The 19,363-nt window shown below is 41.1% G+C and overlaps 1 protein-coding gene and 1 pseudogene across 1 annotated transcript; both read left to right on the top strand.

Moving 5' to 3' along the window:
• On the top strand, positions 1–10,191 carry TRMT6 (tRNA methyltransferase 6). The gene is made up of 11 exons (XM_029222367.1): positions 1–364; positions 2,907–3,034; positions 4,490–4,599; positions 5,151–5,242; positions 5,372–5,455; positions 5,721–5,845; positions 6,612–6,970; positions 7,364–7,449; positions 8,091–8,193; positions 8,296–8,382; positions 9,311–10,191. The coding sequence occupies exons 1-11, from the start codon at positions 237–239 to the stop codon at positions 9,518–9,520; spliced, it is 1,512 nt and encodes a 503-aa protein (XP_029078200.1). The 5' UTR covers positions 1–236; the 3' UTR covers positions 9,521–10,191.
• Positions 10,192–16,681: 6,490 nt separating this feature from the next.
• Positions 16,682–17,111, top strand: LOC114893718 (annotated as a pseudogene).
• The last annotated feature ends 2,252 nt before the right edge of the window (positions 17,112–19,363 follow it).

Here is a 19,363-nt window from a genome sequence, read left to right as displayed (position 1 = left end):
GGGCAGCCAATCAAGGAGATCGGCCTGACGGAAGCCTTGAGGCTCCCGGAAGCTGTCCTGAGGTTCTTATCGGAAAGCGGAAGCGGCGCGCAGCACGTGGGGGCGGTGCCGGTCAGAGGGCTTTGAGTCCTCTTGGTTTGTGGGAGGTGAGGCTGCCAGCGGCTACAGCCCAGGGCCAGGGGCAGAGCGCGGGGAACTGGAGAGACGCTGCGGAGCTCGGAGACCGGCTGAGCGTCATGGAGGGCTCTGAGGAGCAACCGGGCCCACGACCACCGCATCCCGGGGACCACCGCATCCGCGACGGCGACTTCGTGGTGCTGAAACGGGAAGATGTGTTTAAAGCAGTGCAGGTCCAGCGGAGAAAGTAAGTCGGGCCGCTGGCCTTAGGGGTTCTCCGCCCCCATCTTCTAGACACCCTCTCCCTCCAGGGTACCATTCTTGGATTCCCAATCCATTCTGGATTCCCAGTCCTGTCCCTCGTTATCTCCTCTGGGATCTTCCCACAGAGGCCTTTGCCCCCAGGATCCCATCCTTGGCCCTCGAGATCTCCCTCACTCCTTCTGTCTTCCTACCGAACTTCCCTCCGTGATCTCATACTGGCCTTCCATCTTAAGCATCTCACTTTTTCCAGGGTCCTTTTCCAATTCTTGGCCCTCAGATGCTCTGCCCCTCTCTCCAGGCCCCCACCCCACCCCCTGTCCTGTGGTTCTTTCCCCAGGTTTTGAGTTCTTCTCTCCTGTCTTCTCACAGAACCCACCCTTCACCCTCTAGTCTCATTCTTGCCTCCCAGAGCCCCCCTCATCACAACTTTATTTTGTATTCTTGAAACCAGTGCTCTTTTCTTTCCAGAATTTCTGATTAGAAATGTGTAAAGTGCTAATACTAATTATTTAAGCTTTTTAATTTAAGTATAGCAGTGCAGCGAAGTCCTTAGGGTTATACGTTCGATGAACGATTCCATGTGCAGATGAACCTTTGGTTTTTCTTTCTAGTATTGTCCTTTTAAGTTGCTTTATCGTGAGATGTGGTTGTTTGAGTTTGCTTCTTACAGATGTGCTTTTTTAGATAAGAGCTTTTCATTCCCAAGGAGATAGACAGTAACATCTTTATTTCTAAAAAGTATTCTTTAGACATTTATTTTGAAACACTTTTCATCAGTTTTCTTGGCAGAAGCCATAGCATTAGTTTCCATTTTGTTTAGAAGATGACTCTTTGAGTTCAACTACATCCCAGGCCAGACTCTCCCTTCACTCTTTCCTCGGGGCTGCACTCATCTGGTTAGGCAGAAGCAGTCCTGCCTCTGTGAGCAGACTCTGCACATCCCCCTCTTCCCCAAGGAAGGTGTGGCTCCATGTCCTTCTGACTGGGTCCCACTTTCCTGACTAGGGCAGTGACCTCTTGTCAGGCCAGTCAGTTTGAGTGACACACCCTTCTTTGCATATCAGACCAGCTTCCAGGGGGTAAACCCAACCCAGCTCAGACACAGTGTTTTGCTAGCACTGGGCTACTCAAAGGATGAGGTGGGGGAGGGTACACATCTGGGCTGAGCTGAGTTTCAGCTTCTCTGAGGGGATTCATGTCAGCAAATATTTAGAGTGTCTGTTATGTGTTAATCACTGAGGACCCAGCAACGAGCAAGAATTGGCCCTGTCTGGATACTTAGGATCTTGGAGAAATTCACTCAGGTGGTTCAAGTAAGGAGACTTAATGAAGATGTGACACATACACATACAGAGATGTGACAAGGTTTAGAGAACCAGTAGAGACTGGTGATGCATCCAAGGGTCTAGAATTGTGGGAAGCCTTCAGCAAGGGAGGCTGTGTGATGTGGTCTGTGGATTCTGTCATGGTTGGCCTCTTGGGGCACAGAGAAAGAAAGAGAAGGTGTAGGATGGGGCATAAAGAAAATTAACCAGTGTACATCTTTCAGAATTCAGAGTTCTGTTGATATGGGCCATGTCCTGAAGCTAAGCAGGCCTTCCTGAGATCCATTTGCTCTTTGCTGGATAGACCGTGTGGTGCAGTGGAAAGAACCAGGCTTTTAAGTCAGGCAGACTTGGATTTGAATCCCAATTCCTACTGTGTAACTGGATCTTGGGCAAGACACTTTTCCCTCAGTCTCAAGTTTGCTCACCTGGAAAGAGCTGTGTCCCAGGATTACTTAATTGAGAATTAAATCAAAAAGTATGAAACACCTGGCACATACTACCTAACCCCTGATCGACACTCAGTGGGTGTTAGTTTTTGTCTTTTGAAAGGAAAGTTTTTTGTTTTTGTGGGATTTCCCTTTTACATTGTTAAGAAGATAAAAATCTGGGTAATGGGAAAAGCTAAGATTGCCTGGGCCTCAGTAGAGCCTCATCAGTGTTAGGCACTGTTTACAAATGTGTAGATTGTCAATAATGTTCATATGTAAATATCATTTGCTTTTACTGGATGATTTTCAAAGAAAATGGCCAGTTAGGCCAGGGAATTTGTTAAATCCCTGTCATCTCAATGATTGTTCAGTTTTGAGATTTTCTTGTGTAAGTTACAAGAGGCGTCACAGTGTGTGTCTCAGTGGCATGGCAGTCTTGCTACTCAGGAAATCCAAAGTCTGCAAGTTTGGACATCCTGTCATACAGTGCAAATTGGAGCCAGACCAATGCCTCAGAAGAGGAATGTCTTCTGTCCTTGTTTCTCATTCCAAATTCAGTGTTTTTGTGGCTTCTTTATTAATTTTGTGCAGTGTTTTATGTTTCTGACCCCAACCCAATCCTCTCTAGTTCATTTGTCAGTTCATGGTCAGAGATAATGCTGCTAATCATCCTTTAGGGAGACTGATTATGAAATAACCTAGATTGAATAAATCTTTCCTATACTGAATACAAATGAGATTCAGCTAATTGATTGCATTTCTCCCCCAGAAAAGTAACTTTTGAAAAACAGTGGTTCTATCTGGATAACGTCATTGGCCATAGTTATGGAACCACATTTGAAGTGACCAGTGGAGGAAGTCTTCAGCCTAAGAAGAAGAAGGAAGAGCCTACTTCAGGTGCACTGTACTGTTTAGGATGTATGAAATAGTTGCTCTTGAGCTGGCTACTCAGAAACCTGTCAACTCGAATTAATTCTAGAATGCTAGCCCAGGCTGTCCCCAAAGAAATCTAAACTCATAATCTAAGAACTGTAGCTTGGTGGAATGCATTAGGGTCTGCCTTTGGCTTTGAGATACCTGGGTTCTGACTCCTGCCCATCATTAACCAGCTCTTCGATCTTGGGCCAGGTATTTGATGCCATGAATCCTTGCAGCTTCATTGTAAGAGTGGGTGTGGAGCCCTGTTGGTGTCTAGAAGTTACCAGCTCTTGAGGTAGTTAGCATATAGGGTAAGGATAATAGGTCTGGCTTTGAATTCAGCTGACTAGGTTTAAGTTCCAGCTTCATGACTTACTTTATAACCTTGACCTAGTTATTTGGTTTCTCTAAGTTTTATATTCTCATCAGTAAAATAGGGCCATAAACACATTTAATGCCCAAGCTGTAGTTGTCTTCTCACAGAGAAGTTCTTAACAGTGCCTTGCCTGTTAGAGTGACGACCCCATAATTTTAGTATTATTGTTAATTAAAATTAAATACTTAAATTTTTATCAAAATAAATGTGCTTAAATATTAATAAAATTAAAATACTTAATTATTAAAATTAAATAATTAAAACACTATTGAAGTTCTGGTTCAAACCAGTTTATTAAATAATTTTAAATCAACCTTCATGTTTTTATTAAGCACCAGATATGTTCTAGACATGATTAAGCAGTGCAATTTCAGCAGTTCCTTAGATAGACTATCCCATAAAATTTATTTAGCAGTGGGGAACACCAAAAATAAGCAAACAGCATAATTTCAGATGGTGATATGTGCTGTGCAGATGGTAGAGTAGGGAGGTGTACTGAAGGCTGATTTGAAAGATGTGAAACTTGGCTGAGATGGTGAGCTCAGCCCTGAGTGATGGAAAGGATCCACCCACTTGGAGATGTCACAAGAGCATTCCAGACAAAGGGAGCAGCAAGTGCCAAAGCCCCGCATTGAGACCATGCTGCTCTGTGTCTAAGGAACAGAAAGAAGGGCAATGTGGCTGAGTACAGGGGTTGAGAAATGAGCCCTGGAAAGGTAGCCAGGGGCCAGGTCATATAACAACCGTGCAGGTCGTCTTTGAATTGCTACTGGAAGCCACTGTGGTTTTGTGCGTTGGAATAGATGAGCCAATTTGCATTTTAAAAAGAGAACTTTGGTGTCACGTAGATTGTAAGGGGACAAGAGTGGGAACAAGAATATGAATGAGTGGCTTGGAGTAGTCGTAACAAGAAAGGATAGTGGATTGGGGTGGGGGCAGTGGAACTGGAAGGCCAGATTTAAGTGGCTGATGGGCTGGATGTGGATACGAACTTAGAATAGGAAAGATTTTTAAATAATTTCAGATCATACATGTCATAGAGCAATTTTCTTCCTTAGAGACCAAAGAAGCGGGCACTGATAATCGAAATATAATTGATGATGGGAAATCTCAGAAACTTACTCAAGATGACATAAAAGCTTTAAAGGACAAAGGCATTAAAGGCGAGGTAAAATTCAAAGGATTTTTTGTTTTGTTTTCATTTGGTATTTAGGAAATTGCTTGCATTTTAAAGCAGACTTCTCCTAAGGTAAAATGTAAAAATACTGTACACTTCTGTTAAAAATAGCTTGAAGTGTATATGCAATTCAGTATATCAAAGATTTTGTTTCTTATAGGCAGGAATGTAAGTGAACAGCATTACTAATAGTGTTAGCAAAAGAGAATTTGATAACTTAGTTCATCTCAGAGCTTAAGTTTGTTCATTTTCAGTAATGTTTTCAGCCAGTGTCTTCAGGACTGACAGTTTTCTTTACTTCTTTTCTTCCTTTATTGTATATGTCTGTTCTTTTACTTTGATTTAAATGGAGTTTAAAGTACTTATATTTTAATACAAATTCTAGATAGAGTATAAAAATACAAAGTTCACCCATTTGGACTTCTGTGGAAAAGGGCCTGGAGAATCAGACATTTGGATACATTCTGGGGTAAGAAACCTTTGAAGTTATCTGTGCTGTGAAAATAAAGTTTCAGGAAATCTGCTTGCTCCTTTTCTTATAGGAAATAGTTCAGCAATTAATTGAAAATAGTACAACATTCCGAGACAAGACAGAATTTGCTCAAGATAAATATATAAAAAAGAAGAAAAAGAAGTAAGTAATTTTTGTTTTTAAAAGGATGAAAATATAAAATCTTTTTATAGATTTATAAAATATATTATTAAAAATAAAATATTTTAAACTAGCTTTTTAAAATTGATGTTCTGCTTTTCCTTCCCCCAGATATGAAGCCATGATTACTGTTGTGAAGCCATCCACCCGCATTCTTTCAGTTATGTATTATGCAAGAGAACCTGGAAAAATTAAGTACGCTTTGTTTCCTTTCAAAAGTATAATTGGGGGAAAGTATATCTTTAAGAAAGTCATGATTTTAAGTAAAATGAAAATCTTGCTCATCTGCATAAAGTGTCCTCCTACTTCATAAATTGTAAGTCCTTTTTTACTATTGCCTCCAAAGCAATCGATAATCTTATCAACATCATTTTTATGAAACAAACAAAACTTGAAAAATTATGATTAAAATAGCAGACTTTGCTTAGCTATAAATGAATGAATCATTTTTTTTCCTTAGCCACATGAGATACGATACGCTAGCCCAGATGCTGACGTTGGGAAATATCCGTGCTGGCAATAAAATGATTGTGATGGAAACATGTGCAGGCTTGGTGCTGGGTGCAATGATGGAACGAATGGGAGGTAAGATTTAACGTTTTCAAGTTCATTAAAACCCTACCATGATTTGAGTCGAGGGGTCTAAAAAACTCAAAAGTCATGGAAAGTGAGTTTGAGTTACTGGAAGCGAATGAAATGACTTGGGTGTGCCTGCACAGCTCCAGTCTCTGGGACCTTTCTCCGTAGCCCACATCTCCCAGCCTGAGCTGTGCTGGCACTCCCGACACAGTGTCCTTTCCAGCTTCTGTGTCAGTGGGGATGGTTCTGAAGCCTGTGACTGGCTAGGACCTCCAGGACCATGATTTCAGTTAAACTCTTGGATAGTTGGTGCTCATTTTATTGGCCTGAATTGAGATTATAGGGTGGGAAGAATACTAGGGATGTATTCTGTACTAGAAGAGTACAACACAGCCTGATTTGTCTGCCCTTTTTATGACCCTGTTGAAGATAAGAACTTCTAACTGTCCTGTTTAAAGATTGGACTTGGGGGATGCTGAGAACCAATCACCAATCATGTAACATACAAAATTTGTATGATCACAGGGTTTTACTGTAGTGTCAAGGGGGGTACACTTCTTTAAGACTTCCTGTGTACCTGTTTGGAATTCTGTTACCCCCATTGGGAATATGCATGGACTCCAGATGGACCCCAGAGGAGCTGCATCACCTTCAACCTCTGAACAGCGTAAAGCAGAGAGACCTTCAGTCTCCTTACTGTGTAGTACCCCGAGGGTTGCATAGTCTAGAGCCGCCTCCATTGAGCAGATATTTGTTTCTTTTGTCTGTTCAGGTTTTGGCTCCATTATTCAGCTGTACCCTGGAGGTGGACCTGTTCGGGCAGCAACAGCATGTTTTGGATTTCCAAAATCTTTCCTCAGTGGTCTTTATGAATTCCCCCTCAACCAAGTGGACAGTCTTTTAAATGGAACATTTTCTGCTGAGATGTTATCTTCAGAGCCAAAAGACAGTGCTTCGGTTGAAGAAAGTAATGGCACACTGGAGGAAAAACAGACTTCAGAACAAGAGAATGAAGACAGCATGCCAGAAGCCCCAGAGAGCAATCACCCAGAAGAACAAGAAACAATGGAAATTGTCTCTCAAGATCCAGACTATAAGGAGCCTAAAGAGAGAGGAAGCAAAAAGGATTATGTAAGAATGTTAAGAGTTCCCACTACCCTCAGTATCTTCCTCAGGCTTCATTTAACCTCATGTAAGCCCTGAGATTTGATTTGGCTTTGGAGCATCAGCTCCCAAGATAACAAATATCAAAACAGACAGATAAAAAATGTGTGTGAGTGTACACATGTGTGATTTAATCTTTGGGATGGAGCTTTAGGATACAGAAGCATTGTATAGGTGGCTGCATGGTGGTTTTATAACCAAAGGGCTCTCTTATATGTTTCCAGCTTCCTTATAAATGATCTCCTTCTGTTGCCTTAGTTCAAGTTGATAAATATTGTTAAAATGTTTTGACAGACCAGTGTTTCCATAAACCCGACTGAATGACCTCAGTATGTTGGTATCTTATTTTTCTTCTTGAAGATTCAGGAAAAGCAGAGGAGACAAGAAGAGCAGAAGAAAAGACATTTAGAGGCTGCTGCTCTGCTGAGTGAAAGAAACGCAGACGGGTGTGTTGCTGAAAGAACACAGGAGACATCTTGGTGCTCGTGGGCTCTGCTTCAAGCAGATTAGCATTCTCTGTCTGCTTGTCTATTTTGGTTGTAGTGAGGGCAAACATGATGATTCTGTCTTGGGTTTTTAAAGAAAGGAGGCTGCATCTGGCAGAGATGGGAAATTGATTATGCTGGTTTCAGAGTTTTAGAAGAAATTGAAATTTCTCCAATGATGTCACATCAAGTTGGGTTGTGTAGTCCCACTAGGTGCGGGTTGGGGGGCATTCCAGTTGATGTGTTACTGACTAAGGGCATGGGCTAAGGAAAACCTGACAGGAAAGGCAGATTCAGGTATCTGCAAAGCCAGTATTACAATGTTGGATTTTCTTCCAGATTTTTTTTTTTTAAATCAAGACTGTCATTAGAGTTGCCAACTCTAAGTTGTCCGCATAGAGTTGCCAGTCACCATGAGAGTTTATAATCCAGTTTGTGTTTCCTAGAAAGTAATAGCTCATGATTTTATTGTTGGAATCTCTAGAATGTTGTATTTAAAGTGCTTCCTTGTGTGAGTCATGCAAATAAATACGTGATATTTTAAAACCTATGCTCTGGTTTGGGGACATAGAGAAATAATTTGTGTAACATTTACCTTGCAGTTTAATTGTAGCTAGTCGTTTCCATCCCACTCCACTGCTGCTGTCTTTGCTGGACTTTGTGGCTCCTTCAAGGCCATTCGTGGTGTACTGTCAATATAAAGAGGTAATGCTGAAACAGAGTGGACAGGAATTCTTCCATCTGAATGTTGATTCTCAAATTGCACCCTCAAAATAATTATTAACAGAACTCTGTTTATGCCTTTAGCCTCTGTTGGAATGCTACACAAAACTGCGGGAAAGAGGAGGGGTCATCAATCTCAGGCTGTCTGAAACCTGGCTCAGAAATTACCAGGTATGTGTTCTCACAGCCAGTCCCTGGGAGCTGCTCTCCTGGGTCGCTGGCTCTGCACAGTAGTACCAGAAGCTGTTAAATAGGGATCTCCCTGTTTCTATCTATAGATATGGTGGAGTCTCACGTCTATAACTCAGAGAAAGTGCCCTGACCTTTCCGGACCCTTTTTTCTTTTTTCACGTCATGGTCTATTACTCAGATACCCGAGTCCAGAGACGTTTAAAATGCAAACGACTATGGTTCGTGTTTCCCCAAGGCCTTGAGATCACTGTAGAGGGAATAACTGATAATAGCAAAATCCCTAGGCTAACAAGAAAGTGACCCTTTCCTTTCTGCTGGCATGTCTTTGCAGCAAGTGTTCGAGAGTTCCTGGTGGGCTCTGTGTCAGTTCAGGTCCTCTGGAACGTATATGCGAAGATAGAATTAAAAGTGTAAGAGAAATGCCTGTGAAAGATAAGACAAAAGGGAGCAGGATTAGGCAGGGAGAGCTGTCAGACCATGATACAGGTCTGATGCCTGTGACAAGTGGGAGGAAGGAGGGGAGGAAGAGCATGCAGTGCTGCTCTGAAAAAGTCTCAGCCAGGATGACGAGGAACCGCAGAGCAAAAATTGCCCATTAAAGGAGGGAGAAAAACCAGGCCCAGAGCACTACACAAACCAGTTGCCCTTTCACCACCAGAAACTTGCTTCAGGTTTAAGAGAAATGGTTTCAGTTTTATATTTCAAAAGAAAATCACTTAAACCAATTTCTACGCTTTTATCTGCACTGTCATGTGAAAGATGGACCTCCTTAGGAATTGGTCTGATTAAATTGGTCTCTCTTCAGGCGAATCTGTGTCGTTTAAATTCTCATTTCTGGCATGTGTATTGTTAACGTGGCTTTATCTGCTTAGGAAAACATGAATGTCTGTCTTTCTGTCTTGATTAGGTTTTGCCAGATCGAAGTCATCCCAAACTACTGATGAGCGGAGGTGGGGGGTACCTTCTCTCAGGCTTCACTGTTGCCATGGACAACCTTAAAGCAGACCCCAGTCTCAAATCTAGCACCAGCACTTTAGAATCACACAAGACTGAAGAGCCAGCAGCTAAAAAACGGAAGTGCCCAGAGTCTGACTCAACCTTTCAAAAATTGCTTTGATTTTTGTTCTCAGACATTATGCAGTTAGTAAGTAAACTTTAAATGCCATTACTAATTGTGTTTTCATATCCTAAGAATGAGAACATGTCTATACCCCTGTTCGTGGGAAGGACAAGTAAGCCTTTTGTCCACCTCTGACACAGATTGGTTCTGTCAAAACCTCGAGCCAGAATACCCAAGCCTGGGGTAAGCAGTAAACTGGTATATGGCCAGTTGTGTTTATTTCACAAAAATCCTCTAAGTACTTTTAGTGCTCTGTGCAAATATCTTGAGAATTTAGAGATCAAAGAAATATATTTATACAAAACTTTGTTTATATGTTAAGCCAAGTGGAATAACACACCATCAGTGAAACTTGGGTACTGAAACGAAAGAATTTGTGGAAGACATTTCCTCTATTCATTATGTTCTCTTCAACCTAAGCAATATGAATGTGTGTGAGACTTACAGTACCAAAAATGTCCACCCTTTTCCCTCCAATGGAATAAACTTTTAATAATTTTGTATTTTATTATTTTAATAGTTGATGACCTAGAAAAGATCTGAGTATTTATTTTACTGCTGTTTTTGTCAGTAGAAAGGTGTTTTAGGGTACTTTTTTGAATTAATTTGCCAATCCTCTCATTCTTTGTTCTAAATAAAGTGACTAGAATTTTTGTGTACTATTAAATGGAACAGAAATGGTTTTTTCCCTCCCCAGAGACTTATGGAGATAGATAGATACATGTATATGGATGTTGGTAGATGCGCATACATACATATATTTATATGTGCACACACATCCACATGGAGACAGAGAGAACACACTGTCCATATGAACTGTAACAAAGTTTAGTGCAGGGCTTAGACCAGTCCTCATTGCATTAGTGTCACTCCTTGTCAAATGTATTTTAAAGTGCCTTTTTTTGGTGATTATTAATGCTGGTTTGTTGAGCTCTGGCATGACTAGGTGGTTAGCCTTTCTAAGCTCTGAAAAAGTGTAATTAAATTATTTGGTCATCTGCAGCCAAGAAAAGTGTTCAGAGGAAGCCACAGCTCTTGCCCATTGAGAGTCTGAGTCTTGCTCACTAAACATGCTCATCGTGTGTATTGTTCATGTCGTTATAGAATAGATGCAATCATCCAGCAAGGGGCATCTCAGAAAAAAAAAAGAAATTGCTTTTTCCTAATAGCATGTACTATTCTAAAAATGGCCAGTGTGGTTACCAACAACTACAGTTCTGATTCCTTTTTCTTAAAACAATTGCTTTTAAAGAATAAAAGCATTTCCTACTGTGATCCGTCTGACTTACATGAATGATGCTGTCAGTGATGCCGCATTCATTGGCTTTCAGCTGATTGTGACACATGGTCTTTGTAAGAAAACATACCTGGATTGGCATGTCACTGAACATGTCCTTGCAAACAGTTGTCACTCACATGCAACCAGTCAAGTTTGGTCGAAGAGAACACAATATATGCACAGACTAGATTCAGTAGTGGCTGGTCTCCACTGGTCACTGTTGTTAGAACCATCTCTTACTTGAAACTCAACCAGTTTTCAAGTCCCATCTCATTCCATTCAGTGTGGGGGTCTGCACTGCCAAGGACGTGTGCGCCCATATAGCTGCCCCTGGAGTTGACTTGTGGACTTTTGCACCAGGTTAACTTAAAGTTAACCTTTACTTGTTAATGTTTTCTCATTCATGTAATTTATTTCATCTTTGAGTACTGATGATTTAATTCAGTGGTTTGAAAATTTAGTGTGCACCAGAATCCCCTGGGGGGCTTATTAAAACACTGATTGCTGGGCTCCACTGAGTTTCTAAGTATTAAGTCTGCAATGGGGTGGGAAATTTGCATTTCTAAGTTTCCAGGTGACACTAGTGCTGCTGGGCCGGAACCCACTCCTTGAGAAACACTTCTGTGTATACACACATATCAAGAGTGTCTTGTTTATAAAGTGGACATCCACCTTTGGAGCACATGAGTGGGTAATTCTATGACTACTAGATATCCAGTCACCAGGAGAGCTATGTGAAATAGCAGTTTAATGAGTGGCCATCAAAAAGTAAAGACAAAATCATTATGTGATGTCCATCTTACTTCTCCATTGGATTAGGGTACTTGGAAATATACAGTGGTGCCAGTTAGAAGATTTTTTAGCATAAAGGTACATTAAAATTGTATGACGTTTTATTGAGTTGTAATTGACATAATAACATTGTGTAAATTTAAGGTGTTCAATGTTGATTTGATGCAGTTATGTATTGCAGAATTAGCTAACACCACCACCTGTGACATACCATTTGGGTTGGGGGCGAGAACATTAAAAATGTACTCTCTTAGCAACTTTCCAGTATATAATTATGGTTAATTATAATCACTATGCTCTACATTAAATCGCCAGAATGTATACATTCTTAAATCGCCAGAATGTATTCATCTTATAACTGAAAGTTTGTGCCTTGTGACCAGTATCTCCCCATTTCCCCCACCACCCAGCCCCTGGCAGTCACCATTTTACTTTGTTTCTATGAGTTTGATTTTTTTTAGATTCCACATATAAGTGACATCATACAGTATCTGGCTTATTTCACTTAGCATAATGCCCTCAGAGTCTATCCATGTTGTCACAAGTGTCAGGATTTCCCTCTTTCTTGTGGCTGAATAATATTCCATTGTATATATGTGCCACATCTTTATCCATTCATCTGTTGGTGGACACTTAGGTTGTTTCCATATCTTGTCTATTGTGAATAATGCTGCAATGAACATGGGAGTGCAAATATCTCTTCAAGATACTGATTTCATTTTCTTTGGATATATATTCACATACAAAAAGTCTATGCTTTTACACTCCCCCTACATTTTGTATTTTTGATGTTTTGTCTTTTTCATGTTGTGTGTCCATTAATAAATTATTGTAGTTATATTTTAATACTTTTGTCTTTATAAATGACTTACCCACCACTATTACAATATTAGCATATTCTGAATTTAACTCTATATTTTACCTTTGTAAGTGAATTTTATACTTTCATATGTTCTCATGTTACTAAATAGCTTATTAGTAGCTTTCATTTCAGCTTGAAAAACTCCCTTTAGCATTTCTTGTAAGGCTGATCTAGTGGTGATAAACTTCAGCTTTTGTTTGTTTGGAAAATTCTATCCTTCAATTCTGAAGGACAACTTTGCTGCATATAGTATTCTTGGTTGGCAGTTTTTTCTTTCAGCACTTTGAATATATCATCCCACTTGTTTCTGGCCTGTAAAGTTTCTGCTGAAAAATCTACTTGTAGTCTTATGGGGGTTCTCTTGTACGTAACAAGTTGCTTTTCTCTTGTTGCTTTTAAGTCTCTCTCCTTGCCTTTAACTTTTGACAATTTAATCGTAATGTGTGTCAGTATAGGTTCATCTAATTTGGTACTCTTTGAGTTTCCTTTATCTGGATGTCTGTTTTTTTTTCCTCCAAGTTAGGGAACTTTTCAGCCATTATTTCTTTGAATAAGCTTTCTGCTCCTTTCTCTCTCTCTTCTCCTAGAACCTCTATAATGTGTATATTGGTCCACTTGATGGTATCTCAGGTCTCCTAAGATATGTTCACTCTTTTTCATTCTTATTTTCTTTTTGTTGCTCTGACTGGATGAATTCCACTGGACTGTCTTTGAGTTCATTGCTCCTTTCTTCTGTTTGATCGAGTCTGCTATGAACCCCTCTGTTGAATTTTTCAGTTTAGTTATTGTATTATTCAATATTCAATTATTCTGTTTGGTAGTTATATTTTCTGTCTGTTTTGAAGTTCTCACTTTATTTATGAATTGCTCTCCTGACCTTGGTGGGCATCTTTATGACCATTATTTTGAACTCTATCAGGTAAAATCACTTATCTCTTTCATGAAGATCTGTTTCTGGAGATTTTGTGTGTTCTTTTGTTTAGAACATATTCCTCTGTTTATTTTCTTTCACTCTCAGTCTTGGTGCCTGCACATTAGATACAATAGCCACCTCTCACAGTCTTGACAGAATGATCTCATATAGGAGATAAACCTCATCAATTAGCCCAGTCTGAGCTCTTGGTTGTCTCTCAAGGCTTTCTGATCTCCAAGCTACTTGAAGAGCAACTGATAAGCTGTTAAGTACCCCTGACTTTGTTCTTAGTGGCTCCCAATAATTGAGGGTGTGCCATGACCCATCAATATCCCAAAGGGTAGAATTGCTGTCAACACCTAGATGCAGGCTGATTAGAAGTGGATCCTCAGGCAGCAGCTGGGAAAGTATGTAGTTAAGCCCTTTCCAGGGAGAAACTGGGAGGTGAGCATTTTTTGCCTGCTCCCTCTACACTGAACCCAGATATATAGCTGCAGGGGGTGCTCCTGCACCCATATAAAAACTTCTTTGCTAAAGTCCTGTGGGACTCGTGAATGCAGTTCTCATTGGCTATTAGATTTGGGGTTTTATTCCTTGGGTGGCAGCTGGGATGCCAGACATGCATACAAGCTCCTTCCAGAGAGGTTGGCAATCGGATAATGTTGGGGCAAACCAGAGGTGGAAAGTAGGGAAAGTGCTCATAGACTCTGGTGGCCCTGGATCACAGCCAGTCCCTAAATGTGTGCTAAATTGAAGCCTAGCGCTCAAGCAGCAGCTTGTAAAGTGTGTAGTCACACCCTCAGGGAAAGGCTGGGAGATGGGTATTGTTCTCTGCTACTTCTGCACTGAGCCCTGGGGGGTGGCCACAGCAGCAAGTGTTTGGTTGCCATTAAGAACTGCTACTTTGTTTGCTACAGTCCTGTGGGTCTCATGGACCTAAACCGCCTTGGATTTCAGAGCTAGGTCTTTTAGGAGGCCCGTTGGTTCCTTGAGTGGGACTCTTAAATGTTGGGGTGCTATGTTGTGGTCCAAACCCTGTGGCCCTCAGGGAGAGGCTGGGAGTTGGGGTTGGCATTTCCCTCTCAACTGTACAGTACCGTGGCAAGGATGAAGTTGAGAACATTCATTGTATCCGAATGAGGGATGAGGGAGTTCAGGACCCTTCTATGTTGCCATCTTGGTCCCCTCTCATATGAAGCAGATTTTTTTGTTTTCTGTTTTTTGTTTTTGGCCGCACTGCGTGGCTTGCGGTATCTTAATTCACCGACCAGGGATCAAACCCAGGCCCCCTGCAGTGGAAGCTAGGAGCCCTAACCACTGGACCACCAGGGAATTCCCTCATATGAACCAGATCTTAATGGGTAATCATTCATTTATTGGTTGTATATGGAAAAGCCAAAAATATATTCTTTTTTAATATGTATAAACTTTTGAAGAAAAAGGGCGTGTACATTTTGTTTTAAAGCATTTGTTGTTGGAGATTGTCATGCTGAGTGAAATAAATCAGACAGAGAAAGACAAGTATCATACGATGTTGCTTGTATGTGGAATCTAAGAAAATGGTACAGGTGAACTTGTTTGCAGGACAAGAGAGAGAGTCACAGACGTAGGGGGCCAACTCATGGTTGCCAGGGGGGAAAAGGGCAAGGGGGAGTGAATTGGGAGATTGGGACTGACATATGCACACTACTATATATAAGGTGGATGACTAATAGGAACCTACTCTATGGCACAGGGAGCTCTACTCAGTGCTCTGTGGTGACCTATATGGGAAAAGAACCTAAAAAAGAGTGGCTTATATGTATATGTGTGACTGGTTCACTTTGCTGTGCAGCAGAAACTGGCACAACATTGTAAAACAACTATGCTACAATAAAAATTAATTTTAAAAAATAAAGCATTGATTGTAAATATTAACAATAGCAATAGTAAATACTAAGAAGCATGTCCTAAAAATCTGATTATTAAAATTCATGTTGTTCTAAATGGTCCTGATTTTGGACTCTATTTAACTAGTGCTAGAAAGGATCCAATTACATCTGATATCTTTACTAGAAATAGAATCTTGCCTCTGGGCTAGTATTAATTTTTGTAAAATAAATTACAGATTTTTCTTGGCCTTACGTAATACAGGTCAGATGGCAAGAAATGTGAGTACCTGAAGAGCAACTGATAAGCTGTTAATTACCCCCATTAACATTTATTAGGCACCCACTGTTTTTTGACCCTTTCTGAGGAAGTGCAAAATCTTCGAAGCATAGGAAATTAATGTGATGTACTCCCCCCTCCTTTTATTTTTGCCTCTTACAGTTCATTAGTAGCCTGGGCTTCTGGCATTTAAATGAGATATTAAAACAGGACTGGAAAGATTTAGACATTTCATTTTCACATTGCCAGAAAGTTAACAAGGTACTAAAGAAAACTTGTTTCAAAATGTGGGTGGCCTCAATATGTTGTATGTTGTTATCATTCTAAACCAGCACACTTGGAAAAGTAGAGAAATTAATCCAGAGGGCGGAGGAAGTGAGAGTGAAAAGTTATTTGCCTTCTGGGAGTATTTTCCACAAACAAATACGTGTAAGTAAGGTGGCCTCGCACAGTTCTTTTCCATCACCTGTGAGTGACACAAAGTAGCTGTAAGGCGACAGACTCAAGGAATAGAGGAGACAAAAATAAGAAAGAATATGCCTGCTTTAAACCAAGTGTCAGCAAGCCACAGCCCACAGACCCAGTCTGGCGCACCGCCAGTTTTTTTGTATGGCCTCAAGATAAAAAGTTTTTTCCATTTTTAAATGTTGGGATGGAGGCAAAAGAAGAATAATTTTGTGATATGTGAAAATTACATGAAATTCAAATTGCAGTGCCCATAAATGAAGTTTTATTGGAACACGGCTAGGCTAATTTGTTCAAGTATTGTCTGTCCATGGCTGCTTCCTGCTATGGCCAAGCTGAATAGTTGTGACAGAGACCATATGGCCTTCAAAGCCTAAAATATGTTCCATCTGGCCCTCTAAGGAAAAGTGTGCTGACCACAGATTTAAGTGAAGCGATGAATGGAACAGGAGGGCAGCATTTCGGAGCGTGGTGGGAACAAACAGAGCAGTGGCGCTGGGGCCCCAGGCACAGTCAGAGGGGCAGTCCCAGAGGGGATGGCTTCGTCCCAATGGCTGGGGACCCAAGAGCACTGGGATGCTATTATCTGTGAGAGAGAACTGCAAACTCTCCAAGAATATGGAGATACAGGATTAATCTCATTTGTAGAAGCGGGTATAGCTCGACTAAGGTAGATGCAAAAACACAAGATTCTACTGGATGGTTCAGTACTTGATAGTGAAACTGGAAATGGCAGAATTTGGTTTCCCTAACATTACTGGAATTGATACAGCTTTCCAGAAATATTATAGAGAAAGAAGGTTTATTAAGTTGAAGGTAGAAGACTTTTTGAATCTTTCTGCAAAGCTGCCTCGATTTCATACTAGTATTGCCAAAGGGACTATTGATGCCATAAGCCTTAATCCTAACAGTGCAATTGAGAAGGTGAAGCATTATGTGAAATCTCTTTCCAGAATGTTGAAAAGTGAAAGACTTTTTTCTAATAACCTAATATAATTTAACCAAGGAAACATTGCTAAATGAATTCAGTGAAGGATCTTAACTTCTCAAAGAGCTACCAACACCCAAGTTCAGCTTTGGAGGCAGATCTGGAAACAATGTTGCATCACTGGTTTTCCAAAAAATGTGAGACTTTTTATTGGACAAATTCACTTAGCTTTTTTAAAGAAACTCCACAACAAAGTAAACCTGACACAGAAAATCCAAGGGTAATAAATGCTTAGTAATCACACAGGATGCACACGTTGTATAGATAGAATAGGTTAGTAAAAAAAAACAAACAAAAAAAACAAAACCATGAGCATGTAAGTGGTTGGTTTTTAGAGGTAAACCAAGAATAAAATTTTTCTTTTGTATTTAAAATGTAAATATTTTTCTTTCTGATTTAAAAAAAAATTCCTGTAACTGCTGAAACAGTTAAAAACTTTAAAGCAGTAAGTGAATTTACAGGGAAAAAAAAAGATGTAAAGTGAAATCCAAAGCTCTTTCTCAGTCCTCTAAACCTATTGGCAGCATTTGACCCCTCTCCGTGTGACAGTTTTCCTCTCCTGGTTCCCTGCTTCCTTTTTAGCCTTTTTTCCTCCATCTCTGTTGCTGGTTCCTCCTCATCTCTGAGATGAATGTTTAGGAAAATATCAGTGTGCCCCAGGGCTCAGCAACTGCACCTCTTCCTTTTTTTTGTCTATACTTGCTGCCTGGGTGTAGGATGTTCAAGGGATTTGGGAACTGATAAAAAAAATAGATAGAACCATGAGGTGGCAGGAGCGCATACCTACTTTATTGGGTGATGATGATGCTCTGACAGGTTTGCAAGGGCGGGGAGGGAGAGATGTTCCTCATAGCAGGAATCTGTCCAGAAGCTACACCAAGGGGTTTGCTACTCAAGGGGAGGAGGGCAAGAGAACTCCCAGGGAGAGGGGAGTCAGGGTGGTGCCTTTGGTGTCTAGGTAATGCCGCTCGGCACGGCAGGGAGTCGCTGAGTCAGAGAGGTCCAAGGGGCAGGAGTCTCACAGCTTATAGGGATTGAGGTCTGTCTTGTAGTCACATGGCTCTATCTTATCAATGGCCAGCAGATGCTAAGTATAGTTTGGCAGGGGTATGCAAAGCAGATGGGCCCTGAATATCCAAAAATGTGCTCCTTTGGGCTATGTTTAAAATGAATGAATGTATAAAATTTGAGTCTGGCACTGACGGGCTTTTGAGCTAACAGTTCGCAGCCTACAGTGAAGAAATAAACAACTTTGGGGCAGATATACAGAAGTCATCTTTGGCTCATTTATATAACACTAGGTGATCTCACCCCATTTTGAGGCTTTATACACCATCTTTGTGATGGTGACTCCCACACTGTCTTTAGCCGCCCTCTTCCTTGAGCTCCAGGCCCATACAACCTACTCAACACTTCCACTGGGCGTCTAGTCACATCTCAAACTTAACAAATCCCAACCTGAGTTCCGCATACCTCCCCTCTAAGCCAGTCCCTCCTGTAACCTTCCCCACCTCCCTTCTTCCCAGTTGCTCAGGACTGAAACCTTGGAATCATCCTTGATGCCTGTCTTTCCCTCCTGCCACACCAAATCCATCGGCCCTGCCTGTCATCTGCCTCCAAACTAGATCCTGAGTGTGACTACTTTTCCCCACCCCCAGTGCCACCACCCTGGTCCAAGCCATCACAATGACCCGCCAGGATGTTTTGCAGTGGCCTCCTTGCTGGTTTCTGTGTTTCTGCCCTCACTTCCCCTACAGCCTTCTCTCAACCCAGCAGCCACAGTGTTTTTATCATGTAAAGCAAATCATGTCAGTCCTCCAGAGAACTCTACAATAGCTAAAGCAAAAGTCCTTACCAGGACCTACAAAGCCCTGCATGATCTGGACCCTTCCACCCTCTCTACCCTCATCCCCTATGACTGTCCCCCACGCTGCCTGCTTGTTCTTCTTCAAACGTGCCAACCACATTCCTGTTTCAGGGCCTTTGCATCTGCTGTTCCCTCCGCCTGAAGTGTCCTTCCCCAGGTGTCCATGTGGCTCATCCTGCTTCCTTTTGGTCTTCACTTTCTCACTGAGGCCTGTTATGTGTCCAAGTGACTAGCTCCTGAGCTAAAAATAGTAATTGTTGCATTTAGTTAGTTATTTAGCACCTGAGATCTCCCAATTATATATATGTTACAATGATATGTTGTGGATTTTCATTTTGTAATGATAGGACACTTTCTCCCCTCCTGTCCCATCACTTGATAAAATATTAGAGACTGTGACAATTAAATACTCAAGTAAGAAAAAAAACTGTAAAGTAACTATAGATGGCTGCATCTGCAGAAGGATTTGGGAGGAGGGGCAGAGGCCATTTGTTTCTCATTATATCAGGTACATAGGGTGCCCTAA

This window comes from Monodon monoceros, unplaced genomic scaffold (genome assembly GCF_005190385.1).
Source record: "Monodon monoceros isolate NGI ecotype Baffin Bay Population unplaced genomic scaffold, NGI_Narwhal_1 Super_Scaffold_13, whole genome shotgun sequence".
Lineage (NCBI taxonomy): Eukaryota > Metazoa > Chordata > Mammalia > Artiodactyla > Monodontidae > Monodon > Monodon monoceros.
Note: the sequence above shows the minus strand (reverse complement) of the source record. Positions and strands in the feature narration are given on the sequence as shown.